The sequence below is a fragment of the Anastrepha obliqua genome, chromosome 1 (assembly GCF_027943255.1).
Source record: "Anastrepha obliqua isolate idAnaObli1 chromosome 1, idAnaObli1_1.0, whole genome shotgun sequence".
Classification (NCBI taxonomy): Eukaryota; Metazoa; Arthropoda; class Insecta; order Diptera; family Tephritidae; genus Anastrepha; species Anastrepha obliqua.
In genome coordinates this window covers 40,939,986-40,955,583 of record NC_072892.1, presented here as the reverse complement: position 1 = coordinate 40,955,583, position 15,598 = coordinate 40,939,986, and the positions used below count along the sequence as shown (strand labels likewise).

The window sequence follows — 15,598 nt, the reverse complement described above, 5'->3', positions numbered from 1 at the left end:
GGTATGTCCTTTTCTTGCAGCAAGCAGGCTCTCATTGTTAGGATGTCCCTCCATTTATTTTAAATTTCCTTTTTAAATTTTGTTTAGAGTTTCACAGTATCTTACGACATTAATGATTTCCCCCTGTGTCAGATATGCATACATTTAAAATTATGCCTTTATGGTTCTAAAACACGGATGCCATAATTTTATTGAATTTGGCTTTGAATTTTTTGAACAGAGGAAGAAAAGGTTTGATGCCACTATTGAGATTCGCTTTTGATTCCAGACGTGTAGTGGACAGCGCAAGTTTCTTCTCCAGAAACAAGGGCTGTGATCTCCTAAACACCTTCTAGTTTTAGCGCTCCAAAAATTTTCTGAAGGCCTGCGCTCAATTCAACTTGTGTCATTCCCCACTACCAGCTGTTTTGGCACCCATCTTGCAGACAGTTTCTAATATCCGAGGAATGTATTTCGGGGGGCTTTTGTAGTCAAACTTGTATGATTACACAATATAAAATCATTGTCCAATTTACCATTTCATAAGTACTTCGAGAGATGCAGTGATCTACTCGGCAAATTATATGATGAACAAAATCGCCATTTGGGAAAAGGATTTTAAGTAGAAGTCCCTCTAACGCAGGGGTTTTGCGAAGCATAGCAAAAGTTTGATCCATCGTCAGTCTGTGATCACAACGAACCGGGAAACAGTTGTGCGTTTCATAACTCTAACACCATAAAAAATTCTAACCTCAATAAAAACTTTAACTGGAGTTTTTCCTTTCATTGGATGGAAGGTGAAGAGTTTTCATCGCACTAACTTCGAATATATGTCGTTTTGAAGCATTAGTGTTACAAACAGATGGAAAAAATACTCCCAGCGACTGTGGGATCTCCGATGCACTTACTTTTTGGGCGTGCCTCGTAGTTAGAACCAATTACTTTCTTTTATGGTGAAATCCCTTACACAGATACCAGGCTTACAGATTTTTAGCAAAAATTTGCATTACAAATGATATGCTAGAGTACAGAGAACAGAAATCTCATGAAAAGCTGATTTGACAGATATCTATGATATATAAAAAATTCTGCACATCCAAAAACCCACCCATTGTAAATAATATATGAGAAAACACTCGATCGCCCTATTACCTGCTGAACCAATTTCATTGCTTGTCCTACTCCGAATGGGCTACAACTTTCCCATACTAAGCATTTCAGCAGCACACTCGAACTCGACTTAAGCCACAAACTTTCGCTCAGTTCGCCCATTTAACAAGAAACACCACAGAATCGCACATCAATTTTAATTTCTCGCTATTTTCTTTTCAATTAAACTTTTGTTAGCCGCTGTGATTTTTGCAAATTACCAAACCAAATTGCTGGCCAGCGCCAAAGCGCCAATATGTACGGGTACAAAAAACCGATACAAAAACAATAGCAAAGCGAGCACTGAGCGAACAGCGTGAGAACTAATTGAGCCATTTGGGGCGCCGCGCTGCCCAACTCGCTGAGCAACAGTAATAACAACAGCGCAAGCGCGACAATGCAAAGGCGGTTAAATAGTCAACAAATTGTGCCGCTTAAGCATAAAAGGCGCAGCAATGCCAATAGTTGGGCTCCAAGACACGCCGGTCGAGCCGAAGCGGGATGCTGACAACCGACTGGGACCGACAACATAGAACGCGGATGTGAACAGCAAGCAAAGCTTACTAGTAAACTGAGTGGACAGCGAGATAAAACTAATAACAATAACAACGTCTAGCTAAATGCATAGTACACAATTTAGTTAGTTGCAGCAGTCACAGCAACAACAACAACGCCAATAGCAGCGATGGCAACAATATATTGTAGTAGCGAGCCGCTTTCTTTATGCGAAATTAAAGTTTTGTTTATGAATGGAATTAAACAAAAAGTTGTTAGTGCGGCACTTGATGACAGTGTAAAGGCAACAATAACAACAGCAAAGTAACGCTGCCATTCAATGAGGCGTCTTTTCTTGTTATTGCCATTTAAACAGTTGCGGCGCAAAGGCGCAAACGCCGTCACAGGCACTTCATCTAAATGTCAAGTCGTAATTCGTTGCAGCAAAAGTAAGAAAAACAGCATCAAAAGCAACAACAATACTTTTTACCTAGTTAACAACAGCATTGCGCAAGCCTAAACGCATTTGAAATGCAAATTCACAAAACCTAGCTGCTTAAGCTACACTCATACATGCACGCACGTACATACATGCATACCTATAAGAGTACATACCTGCATACATATATTGCTGACCAGAAGACGCTATCGGTCCGAGGCTGCGTTTCAGTTGGAAAAAAAATCCTCTAAAGAAAGTTTTTTCGATTTCAATTTTGGAGAGCAAAGTTTTGTCAAGCAGAAGGCCAGTTTTCTGTCTTATAAAGTTCCAATCTCAATAGTTTGCTGCCAAATGAACCCAAGAACCAGACCATTCTAATTCGCATGTAAAATCAGTCTGTAAGCTCGAAAAACAAAATAATTTTTTGCCATTCACCTGGGAGCGGCCAGAAAAGATTCTTTTGCATGCTCGTGAGCTTCAACTCCCGACTTCAGTCTGGAAAAAACTACTTCCATTGAACAACAACCAAAACCTTGCGAATCTCCTTTGTTATATTGACCACGACAAATATTTTAAATACTTCAATGTGTGTGAGCGTGTTCTCGGTATTTTCATAGGGAAGCTGCTTCTACCTGGCTGGTTGACATATACCTAAGATCCCCTAAGAGAGCCGACAGCACCACTACTTAAAGATACAATAGATGGAGTAAGGTAAGAAAATCTACCCATTTCTAAGAAATATAATGAAAATGATTTTTATTTTTACTTAAGAATATTGCTTACTATTTGAGCATAATTTTTTTGCTTAAAAATATTCGTGTGGATAGTAAACTCCTAAGTTCGCTGAATAGAAGAGTAGTTCTTAAAATACAATATAATAAAAAATAAAATAAATAAATAATTGGCGCGTACACTTCTGTTAGGTGTTTGGCCGAGCTCCTCCTCTTATTTGTGGTGTGCGTCTTGATGTTGTTCCACAAATGGAGGGACCTACAGTTTCAAACCGACTCCGAACGGCTGATATTTTTATGAGGAGCTTTTTCATGGCAGAAATACACTCGGAGGTTTGCCATTGTCTGCCGAGGGGCGACCGCTATTAGGAAAATGTTTTTATTAATTTTGCTTTCACCGAGATTCGAACCAACGACCTCTCTGTGAATTCCGAATGGTAACCACGCACGCAACGAGCTAATTGGCTCACTATTAGTAAATGTAAAAAAAATATTTATCCCAATCTGGACATTAGTCATTGAACTATCGCTAAAAAGCTCCTTATTAAGCAAGGAAAAATAGGAAATCCATTTCGCGAAAATCCATGCTGCTTCATTGTACATGCGTTGAAGTAACCGAAACCGTACTTCAGAGAATCACGATTAGAGTCAGAGCCAAAATCGAATATAGATAAATATTACAAGATTTTCCACTCCATTAACTACCTTTGTACTTCAGATCATTTGATTATCCCCACCGTACACCACCTTAGGAGTGCGTGTTTTTTCCCATATAAATCACAATGAAATTCATGCAAGCCAAAAACATTGTATATACTCAAACTCTTATCCAGAAATAGCAGATTATTTCAAAAATCATCTATTTTCTTAATGTAGGTTTTCGCCTACTGCAATCACTTTAAGGCATTCTATTTTACCGCCGCTAAGTACTTTCATTTAGTCCGGTGGACGAGAGTCTCACCACAATCCATATCAAAGCAAGATTCTTCAACATCTCACTCATTTTCTTCCAGACCCTATGCAAGAGCAGTACAGCACAACCAAAAGCCGTTGTTGTGTGATTAAAGCGTCTTTAACGCCAAAGAGGACAATAAACGGGCCCTTCGTCCCACTGTCGGAAACTTCCGTCTCCACGCCGAAATTGTCCTTAATATACTGCGTCTGAGAGAGTATCATGGTAACATTTTAGTACTAGGCTTCAGAATAAGAAGATCCATTAAGCAAAAGCTCGATCAAAATCAGTGCTTCGATAAGCGGAAGGTTCTTTCCGGGTGAAAAAATGTTTGCAGTCAACATCTTCACACGCCACTGCACAGCAAAAAAGCGGTCGAGGAACAGCATAAGTAAATCTCAACGTCGCAAAAATGCAACCGCAACCTGAATGGTGTCAAAGCTTCTGCTCTCAGAGGGCACTCTCGACAAAGGATGCTTATAAGCAACGGACTCGTATTTCTCAGTTTTATGTACCTATATTCAAACCTTAAACTTCACTAGAGTTGGATTAGATTCATAATGAATATAACTTAACTGAAGTGCAAAAAGAACAGTGCAAAAATTTTGTTTTAAAACGAAGGGATCCTTTGTAAACTATACAAAGTCGTCGAAATAAATCCGTAAAACATTTAGACAAGCCTGAAAACAGTGGTGATAAAGGGACATATTTTTCCTGACCTACTCTGATCTACTATAGAATATGGTAGTGCATCTAATGCAACGGTGAATCCAGAGCAGGACAGAAGAGCTACGATACTGGAATCGTTTCGAGCCCAAAGCTTTTTGGGAGATCAAGAGCAACGATGATTTGTTAGAAAAAATCATAGCAAAAGCAAAGAAGGTTAAATAACTCCATAAAGAAATGTTCAACTTTGAATAAATCTAAAAATTATTACATTTGTTTTCTAACTTTTCCAGTTGACTTCTTAATATACTCAGGCCTACAAATACATAAATGTTGAGAAAAGTTAAAAACATAACCGAAATACTTGGATCACTTGACATGGAATCACTCTATTGCCTTTTATATTTTGCGCTTAATAATAAAATTACTGTAAAATAATTTTCAAAGCATTCTTGCCACTCAGAAGTTGATGCCTGCAAAAAGAGCTGCTTAAAAACTTCAACAACTTCCTCTGGAGTTGAAAAAAACTAATTTGATCTTTGTCAAAATATGCGATCACCAACGAGAATAAATCTTCTTGCTGATCCCACTAATATCAAAGGACGCTTCTATATCACCATATGCCACATGACGCTTGGATCTTGCGTTATCAATTGCTGTGGATCAAGCGGATGTTTGTAGCGGCCACATTGGAACTCGTTGTGCCAGAGTTGCACGGTGTCTAATGCGTAGTGCTTCAACGGCAAAGTTGAAATATGTTAATCAATCCACTCCTGTCCCGTTAATTCATTTCGAAAATCGTAATAAACCATCGCAAAAAAATGCCGAAATACGGAAACTCATTTATCGGTTGTAGATTATAAACCTATGTTGCCTTTTTGCGGATCAGCTAATTTTCTTTCTCGAAATATTTCCATTTTAAGTTCGCACTGGCTCTCAAGTGATATATTCATTATTTTTGAATGAAGAGAATTGACTTGCGGCCTATCATTATTAGGCAGTATATTCTTGAAATTCACAATTTCCAAAAATTAAAAAAAGATTTTGGGCTTTCTGCGGGACCACCTAATTTAAAATAAATATTAGTAATCAAAACTCCATTTCTTGCAGATTCATGCATAATCATACTTATTTCGGTAAAATGTGAAGTAAACCCTCCAATTACTATAAAATCTGAAAAGTTAATACTAAATAGGAAAACACAAACGGTCACTCCACTCACTGGAAACTTTTATTTCGTGTTGTTTTTGTTATTTGTTCCTTAGCTGCTTTAAATCGATTACTTTTGCTCTGCTACGCCACACAGTGGGCGTACGGTGACAAAAAATAGTTTTTCGAATGTTCGAATTTTTAACTTTTTTTAAACGCAATCTTCAGTAAAATGTCTAGATTTATAGGATCAAAAAGTATTGTCGGTATGGTCACCTTCATACTTTTCCAAATTTCTAACAATAAAACATTGTTCAAAAAATGAGACCAATATTAAATCTTTTACAGCAGGAAGCTTTCTGTCAAATTTTAGTTGTGATTTCTACAGATGGTAAGAATTGAAGTTTAAGTGTATTCTATTTTGAGAATATATCTTTTTCATGAAAACCGACATTTGAATTTTTAACGTAACACTTTTTTCCACTTTTAAGAAAATTCGCTTAAGAACCTTCAATTAAGAGCTACGTTTGCCTCCGATTAGAAATTTGTTACATTCTATTTACTGGTATATTAGTTAAAGTATCGAAAAAAATGGGGCTCGAAATTCTCGGTCCCTAAATCATTTAAGAATTAAGTGGAAAGCTCGAGCTTAAATTAATAAAATATTTATATATAAAAAAATTTGCTTCATCTGCCAAATATGCGGTTGGCAGTGTCCACCTAGAACCTATACCAAAATGGCGTTTTCAGCTGATTTTTCAAACAAAAATAGGCCAATGATGCCACCATTCCAAAATCCGAACCAAACTGTAACTCTCTGAGGATGGCATGGTTTTTGGAAGATCAGGTGCAGTATTTCTAACCCCCAGATGCGGCAGTTTTGCTTGTTAATATGGCCGTCAAGATGAAAATGCGCTTCTTCAGAAAAGAAGCTTTGGAAATAAATTGGCTATATTTCCTTAGGTTGTTCAAGCGTGAAGCGAATCATTTCGTTCTGCGAAGATATCGTACTGACTTTCTGTCCAGATTTCCAGCGGAAAAGAGCTGGCTCTGTTAAACTAACATATTACTAAAAACAAATAATACATGGACCACCCTGTATATAGAAACTCCTCCAAGAACTTCAACTGTAGTGTTAAAAAGTTGGAGTGGCAAATAATACCTCACATCCACTAACAAAATTTTCCTCTTATATGTATAGAGGTATACAAATGTATAATTGGTGTTGGCTCTCCTTCTATTTGTGGTGTGCGTTTTGATGTTTTTCCACAAATGGAGGGACCTTCAGTTTTACGCCACCTCCAAATGATGGATGGTTTTTCTTAAGAGGAGCTTTTTATTGGCAGAAATACACTTGGATGTTTGTCAATGTCTGCCAAGGAGCGACCGCTTTTGGAAAAAACGTTTTATTTCAATTTGTGTTGCGTGCTCGGATTTTCAACCTGCACACTTCCGAATGGTACCACCCCATTCGGCTACGGCGACCGCTACTTCTTCTTACTTCTACTTGTATTAAATAACTTGCCTAAAACCGTATACAACCCTTGAAAACGCCCGTGTTCAGAGTATAGCACTAATATTTGCCAAGGAACTCTTACGAAAAACTCATTCGAATCTAGAGACTGGAACGTCTTCCACCTGCTTTTAGGATTTTAGCTTTGTGTGGGTTTACCTCGTCCATTTTTTTAAACTTACTTTATCTTAAAACATAAGCAACCTATATTAAATTTCAACTTAATCGGAAAACTCCTTCTACTAAATTTTTTGCCATGCTTTATACTGAGCCCGACCACTGTGCGCCACTGCAACAACTCCAAAGTTATTGATGCTGTTTGACCAAGCAACATTTTTACATTTATATGGATATATGTATGTATGTATGTTAAGTTTTGTTGTTGTTCCCATTGTTGTTGTGCTTGTCCGCTGTCGCCGCAACTCGTTTCTTCGACACTTTATATCATTAGAGTAATTTAAGTAAATTAAATGAGGCGATTAAGCGATCGTCGTCAATGTTGTCGGCACAACGCAGCTTACAATAACAACAATAACGCTAACCACTGCGGATACAAATAAAAAAATTGCAATAAAAGATACTTGCTTGTAATTTAAAAAACGACTTTAATGCATAAACTTTTCACTTTGGTCGCTTGTTATTGTTTTTGTTGCGTGCCAAGTTATTTCCAATGGCGGGAATTTCCCCGTCTCATTGCTCTCAGTTCCTTTTAAGTCCACATCTCCACACCTAACAGTTTGGGAGTGTTGCGTTGCTCACCTTATGCAATTGTTATTGCATATTTTGTTGTACTTACTTTTTCTGGCTTGCGGTTGCACTTGGGCGCTCGCTATGTCCATGCGGCAACAACAAACGACCGCAATTTCAATTTGTAGAACAAGATGAAAATTACCACAGCTTATAAGTGACCAAATAAATTTCATCATCAAATGGTTTGGTGAAGAGCCGCCGCAATTGTCGCGTTCCGCCGCACCGAGCCTACTAATTGAATTCATCGCATTTTTAGTTCAGACTTTGCTGAAAGTTGGATTATGCAATTGAAATAGTTGTGTAACCTCGTGCAATTATAATTAATGGCAGCTAAGCTTTATAAGCTTACCGTAAATGACAAATTCACATTTCAGTGCATTTATTTATTTATTTATTTAGTGTAAGGAACAAACAAAAGCTTCTTACAGACTAGTAACAAAATTCAGCTTAGTTGCTAATTAATTAATTATGGCTAGAAAATCAAATCCAAGAATTTCTAAAAATATATATGTATGTATGTGTGTATGAATCATTAAAAATCCCATTGACGTTTTCTTAAATCGAGTTACATACATATATATCGAATTATATATATATACGGCCGCCGTAGCCGAATGGGTTGGTGCGTGATTACCATTCGGAATTCACAGAGAGAACGTAGGTTCGAATCTCGGTGAAACACCAAATTTAAGAAAAACATTTTTCTAATAGCGGTCGCCCCTCGGCAGACAATGGCAAACCTCCGAGTGTATTTCCTCCATGAAAAAGCTCCTCATAAAAATATCTGCCGTTCGGAGTCGCCTTGAAACTGTACCACACCACAAATAGGAGGAGGAGCTCGACCAAACACCCAAAAAGGGTGTACGCGCCAATTATATATATATATATATATATATAAAGGGTGACTCCAATAAGACAGATCACGCCTGACTACTATCAAACTACAGTCTGTGTCAGAAGAAAAGAACCGGAACCGGAACATATTTCGTTCTGCTTTTTCCTGAACAATAGTCCCAGTGCTAACTCAGGTAAATGTTGTTCGAAACTTTCGCGTAAACGCAACTAAACAAAAATGAGTGAGAAGTTCGCGAAGCGTTTTGAGGCGATATTTTTATGGACGCATTCGAAAGGGCCGAAATTATCTTACGCCGCGGCTGCAAAAGTCAAAAATCAAATAAAGTTTGTTGGGATTTGAAATCAGCGGAATAAGGTGTGAAAAAATGTTGATAACTTTTTGGAGCGCGTCTTGAAGTAGGTGACGACAAAAAAGCAAGATAAGGTGATGATCGTCCAACTTTTTAATTACGTCAAGCACGATCAGTTCTTGATAGAAAGGGAATAGATATGGCTGAAGGAGGCGAACATATCCTACCTCCCACATCACCAAAACCACTGTTCTCAGAAAAACATATTGAGAAACAAGAAAATAAGAAAATGGCTTCACAGTATTGGACTAGGAACTATGAAAACGTATCTTGCCAGAAGGCGACGAAGATTAGACGATATATTGAGTAATTGCGACTCCCAGTTTTGCAATCACTTTCATGTAAAAAAAAAATTAAATATATATCTTTTACACTTCATTAATAATCGCGGTTCCTTTTTTCTGACACAAACTGTAAATACATAATTTTTTCAGTATTCATTGAAATTTCATCATGGAAAGGTTTATGTCTCAACAACGTTTACAAATCGTACAATTGTATTACGAAAATCGACGCTCTATGAAAAGTCTTCATGTTGTGCTCAGGCCAACTTACGGTGTACATAACCGTTCAACGGTGAGGCCCATTTTTGGCTTAATGTCTACGTCAATAAGCAATTGACCCCGTTTGGGGTGACCATAGGCTGGAGGAATTATCAGCTATTGCACCATGATAAAAGACTTTTTGATACCGGAAATTGAAGTCCATGATCTCCATAAAATTTGATCTCAACAAAACGACGCTACTTGCCACACACTCCGTGAAACCATGGATTTACTGCATCGTAGTTTCGTTGAGCAATTTAGTACAGTGGCCACCAAGATCGTGTAATATCACACCTTTGAACTTTTATTTGTGGGGGTATGTAAAGTCTAAATGCTTTGCGGTTAAACCAGCTTCTATTGAGGTATTGGAAGGCAAGATTAATAAAATTGCATGGCTCACACTCAGAGGTTTACTATTGACTACCGAAGACGTAAACTTCGTTAAAAAAACTCCCTCAACCCAAGGTGTAACGCGACCCGTGCCTATTGGGTGGGTTTGGCAGCCGGGGGATAAAATTAGGCTGTCTTTTAACGGAGCCCTCCTGACACCAGGCCGCCTCAGGTTGTAACGGTGGCCTTACCATGGTATGGGGCGCTGCCATGGCGGACTGTTTATTTCCCCTAAATCCTCATTGGTCACCGCACATGGCGACATGTGCAGCCTTCTGGAAGGGCAGGTGACCGTACGAAACAGAATGAACAAACAAAATAAACCAAAAAATTCGGATAAGATTACAAAGAAGACGGACAAACGGACGGACACAGACCTAAAAGGAACGGTTAAACGGACGCACCCATTGACACAACAGTTGGACAAATGGACAACTCGGACCGACACCAACGAACTGAGGAAGTTGGGAACTTCCTCAGAGGACGAACTCTTGGCCTCCAGCCAAGAGACGGTTGATGGCAAAGCTGTGGGCCACAGCACGCCATCAACCACTAATCAACCATCCACATCCGCTGATGCCAAGGGGCAAAAGCGCCAAAACGCTAAAAAAGGCCCGTCCAGGTACAAGCTCTACCAGAGGTCTCTGACTATTCTCGGAAGAATAAGAAAAAATGAGGCTGAAGGGAAAGCTCATCCAAAGGACGCGGTCGATAAGGCAAGGTGCCAAAAGGTGGTCGATGAGTACCTGGCGTTCCAGGCCACCCAGAAGGCAGAAGCCGTGAAACGCAATCGTTCGCAGGACGAAAGCGACAAACCAACGAAGAAGCCAAAAGTGTCGGTTCACACAGCTTCAATACCAAAACCAACCAAACGCTCATTTAATGAGGTGGCACGGGATCACCTGCAAATAGCGTTGGTTGACGAATTAACTAACCGCGGTAAACCTGCATCGGATAAGTGGTCCGAAATCGAGGCACGGCTGTCCCGCATTGTCGTCGATCACGTCATGGCAAACCCGGAGGGTCATGTGCCAGGATTTGATTCAATGGAGGTGGTCCGCGGATACAGGGTGATCAAGTGCGACGATCAACTCTCCCTTAACTTCCTGCAAACAGTTGTGGGCAAAATCCAGAGCGACTGGGAAGGTTTGAGGCTCAAACTAATCCCGGCCAGCGAAATCCCTCGACGGCCGAGGGCCCGCATCTGGATTCCAAACATGGAATTTGAAGCTAAACAGCTTATTCCATACCTGCAGACACACAACCGCACTGTTCCGATGGATGATTGGAGTATCATCAAAGCGGAGGCTCCGCAAAAGAACAGTGTGTCCTTCCTTCTCCAAATATTGGAGGAGAGCATCGAGCCACTGGGGAAAGTGGACAATAAACTTCGGTTCGGCGTCAGGAAAACGCAACTGAAGATATTCCGATCTGCAAATCCGGAGGATGAACAGGACGAGGTTGACGGCGCCAACGAGTTGCTCACATGCATGCAACTTGACGACGCCGCATCCACCAAAAACGATGGCGCTAATGAGCAGCACCCGGAAGTGCAGCTTGACGACGCCGTCAAATTGTAAAGCGACCAGCAGCATGGGTCTCAAGGTTGTCCAAATAAACTTGCAGCACTCGCGGACTGCAATGGACAACCTAACCGTTCTCCTGGCGGAGGAGGACGTCGACATCGCTTTAATCCAGGAACCCTGGGTGCGGAGCACCGAGGTGAAGGGGTTTACCGGGAACAACCACAACCTTTTCTACAAACGGACCGAAGGTAACCCCAGATCTTGTATTGTAGCTAAGAAACATTTGAATATATTTTTAATCCCATCATATTGTTCACAGGATGTGACGGCTGTGGAGGTAGAAGCCGCTGACGGTGTCGGCATCATATTGGCTTCCATCTACATGGCACATGATCGGCCAGCACCACCCGAGGAGGCTCGTGGGCTTGTGCACGAAGCCAGAAACAAGAACCTGCTGCTCGGATGCGATGCCAACGCAAGGCATGCGTTGTGGGGAAGCTCCGAGACAAACGACCGAGGTGAGTCTTTATATAATTTTATTATTAATACTAACTTATCGGTATGTAACAGGGGTAACACTCCCACTTTCACCTTTCCTAGTACGGAGTACTTCAGAGGATGGGAGGAAGTGATTGATGTTACTCTACTGTCTGAAAATAGCTCAGTAAGGGTAGATAATTGGAGGGTATCCAATAAAAGGTCCTTTTCTGATCATAGTTGGATTCTATACGATTTGGATCTTAAGGTAGATCCACCCCTACCGTATCGAAATCCTTTAAGAACCAACTGGAAGAGGTTCAAAAATATAGTAAACAAGAGGATAGGAGAGACTCCTATCCCTCAAATCACTCTCACGGAAAACCTTGAGAGCAGGGTCATAACACTGGAAAAGGCATTTAGTAGGGCCTACAAAACGTCCTGCCCCATAAAATTTAGCAAAAAAACTCACCCTCCTTGGTGGAGCAGTGAGCTCTTAAAACTAAGGGAAAAATCCAGATCAACGTTTAACCTCAGCTACTCGACGGGAAATTGGGAATTGTACAGAGAAAGTCGGAGACAGTACAAGAAGGCAATCAGGGCCGCCAAAAAAGAGAGCTGGAGGGAATTTTGTTCGTCAATCGAATCCACCAGGGATTCTGCTAGGCTCAGCCGTGTTCTTTCCAAAGACCACTCAATGGCTTCTTGGGTCAAGAAACCCGATGGAACTTGGACTGCTACAGCAGAAGAATCGCTAGAGCTTCTGCTAAATACGCATTTTCCGGGATGCAGCGCTTACGAAAGTGAGAGGGGAAATATTAGGCGGAGCCAATATAATCCACAGCATCTTGCAAATGAAATTATTACCAAAGAAAAAGTTGCATGGGCAATCAAATCTTTCTCACCCTTTAAATCTCCGGGGCCAGATGGGATCATTCCAAAGATGTTACAGGAAACCTTGGACTGTATCCTACCATGGCTAGAGGAAATTTTTAAAGCGTGTTTAAACTTAGGCCATATTCCAGATAGCTGGAAACTAGTCAAGGTCGTCTTCATACCAAAAGTAGGTAGAAGAGGACATGAATCAGCGAAGGACTTCAGGCCAATCAGTCTTTCGTCTTTCCTGTTAAAAACTTTTGAAAGACTTTTGGATACGCACCTCAGAAGCTCTTTGGAGAGCTCGGGTTTATCAACTGCACAACACGCATACCTTAAAGGCAAATCTACGGAGACAGCGCTTCACGAGGTAATCGGAACAATAGAGGGCTCTCTAGAGAGCAAACATTATACCATGGCGGCGTTCTTGGATATCGAAGGCGCCTTTAACAATGTTAGCACAGATGCCATCCAACGGGCGTTGATAGACCTGGAAGTGGACAGTTGCATCAGTAACTGGATCATCTCCATGCTAGAAACCAGGATCATCAAAGCTAATATGGGTAATATCAACATAACCAAGAAGGTCCACGGAGGCACTCCACAAGGGGGAGTATTATCTCCACTTCTTTGGCTATGTGTGATTAGCAAAATCTTAATAAAACTTGACGGAGGTGGGGTAAAAGTGGTGGCGTACGCTGATGATGTGGTGTTAATGGTGTCAGGACTGTGTCCAAATACGATCAGTGGGATCATCCAAAGGGCGTTAGGCGAGCTTAACTCTTGGGCCACAGGATGTGGGCTAAGTTTAAACCCGCGTAAAACAGAACTTATGCTTTTTACCACCAGATATAAGGTACCAACTTTTACCCTACCAAATATCAACGGACAAACTCTGTCTTTATCAACCAGCGCAAAGTACTTAGGGGTAATTTTGGACTCCAAACTTAGCTGGAAGTTAAACGTCGAAGAACGGGTAAGGAAAGCAGAAATTGCTTTATATGCCTGTAAGCGTATGCTTGGAAGAAGATGGGGTCTTCAACCTAAGCATACATTATGGCTGTATAAGGCGGTTATACGACCCATTTTATCGTATGGTTCGGTAATTTGGTGGAAAGCTCTAGGGAGAGAGTACAATACCAAACTACTCGGCAGAATACAAAGATCAGCCTGTGCAATAACGGTCGGTGCAATCAGATCATGTCCTAGAGAGGCTCTCAATGCACTGACACACGTTATTCCAATAGACCTACATATAAAGAAGACGGCAACCATGAGTGCATTTAGGTTAAATGAGGCGGGTCGCTGGAAAGGAAAAACTTATGGTCACGCTAGTCTATTATCGCGACAAACTCAGTTAACCTCGGTGAGGACTGACTACATCGTCCCGATGGTAACGTTCAATAGGAATTTTGCCACACTCTTTCCAACTAAAAAAGAATGGAATAAGGGATTCTCTCTAAACAACTTCGATACCACAGTCTATACAGATGGCAGTAAAATGGATTGTGGTGTTGGAGCTGGTATATATTCTCATAGACTTGGAATTGAAAAATCTGTGCGTCTCCCTAATACCAGCAGCGTCTTCCAAGCGGAAGTACTAGCAATTGGGGAAGCCTGTAGGTTACTAATCGCAGATTTCTCTTTTAAGGGCAATATCGCTATTCTTTCGGATAGCCAAGCCGCAATCCAGGCGCTGGACGCGACTATAACAACCTCTAAAGTGGTGGAGCAAAGTAGGAATAGCCTCACCAACTTGAGTGAAAACCATAGAGTAACCTTAATTTGGGTGCCGGGACACCGGAACATAGAAGGCAACGAAAAAGCTGATGAACTGGCAAGAGGGGGATCTGCCATGAATAGCGCTCTTGCAGTACCAGTATTCACTCCACTAGGTGCGGTCAAGAACGCAATTTCCCTAAAATACCTTCGAATTGCAGATTGTAGATGGAGAGACCAGACGAAATGCAAAATCAGCAGAACGTTATGGCCAACCTACAACCTCAAGCAATCGTCGACATTAATAAACATGAAACGACGGGACACCTGTAGACTTACGGCAGTCATAACTGGCTTCTGGTCTATCGGAGAACAAGCCGCCAAAATGGGCATCCCTCACAACACATACTGTCACAGTTGTAAACAACCGGAGAAAAAAGAAACAATCTTCCATTTCCTCTGTGAATGCCCTGCCCTATGGAGGGACAGAATGTTAACCCTGGGCAAACCGCTGTTCGAGAGTCTCGAGCAACTGTCTGGCTTAGACGGCAACAACCTAATAAGGTTCCTAAACCGCACAGACTGGATATAGTCCTGCTGCAAATAACTGTTAAACAATTTGGTAACGAGGATGTGGCAACAAAATGGTGCGGAAGCGCTAGTTGGATTCTGGCTGAATCACCACTCTAACCAACCAACCAACCAACCGAGGGTCGACCACTTAAAAAAAAAATATCTATCATTTGGGGTTTCATGCACGGAGATTCGAACCTGCGCAATTCCAAATGATAGTCACGCACCAATCCATTCGGCTACGGTGACCACCGTAAATCCAATTAGCCATTGCTATAATCCAATTGACTTTCTTAAATACAATTGGCCATTCTAAAATCAAATTGACTTTTATTTTATCCAATTGGAAATGGTTTATTAAAAATAGCAGTAACCTATATGACGGCAGAGGTCCATTCATCATAAAGTAGAACAGAATAATTGAGAATCGACTTATTTTTGATTTTGCCACTGCTGTCAGCCAA

General features: G+C 40.8%; 1 protein-coding gene across 1 annotated transcript in view; it reads left to right on the top strand.

The window, feature by feature from the left end:
* LOC129248889 (uncharacterized) overlaps window positions 1-11,543 on the top strand; it is a 44,119-nt gene extending 32,576 nt beyond the window's left edge. Inside the window, exon 2 of the mRNA XM_054888526.1 lies at window positions 10,383-11,543. Coding sequence (XP_054744501.1) covers window positions 10,383-11,543 — 1,161 coding nt within the window. The remainder of the gene's footprint in view (window positions 1-10,382) is intronic.
* Window positions 11,544-15,598: the final 4,055 nt, after the last annotated feature.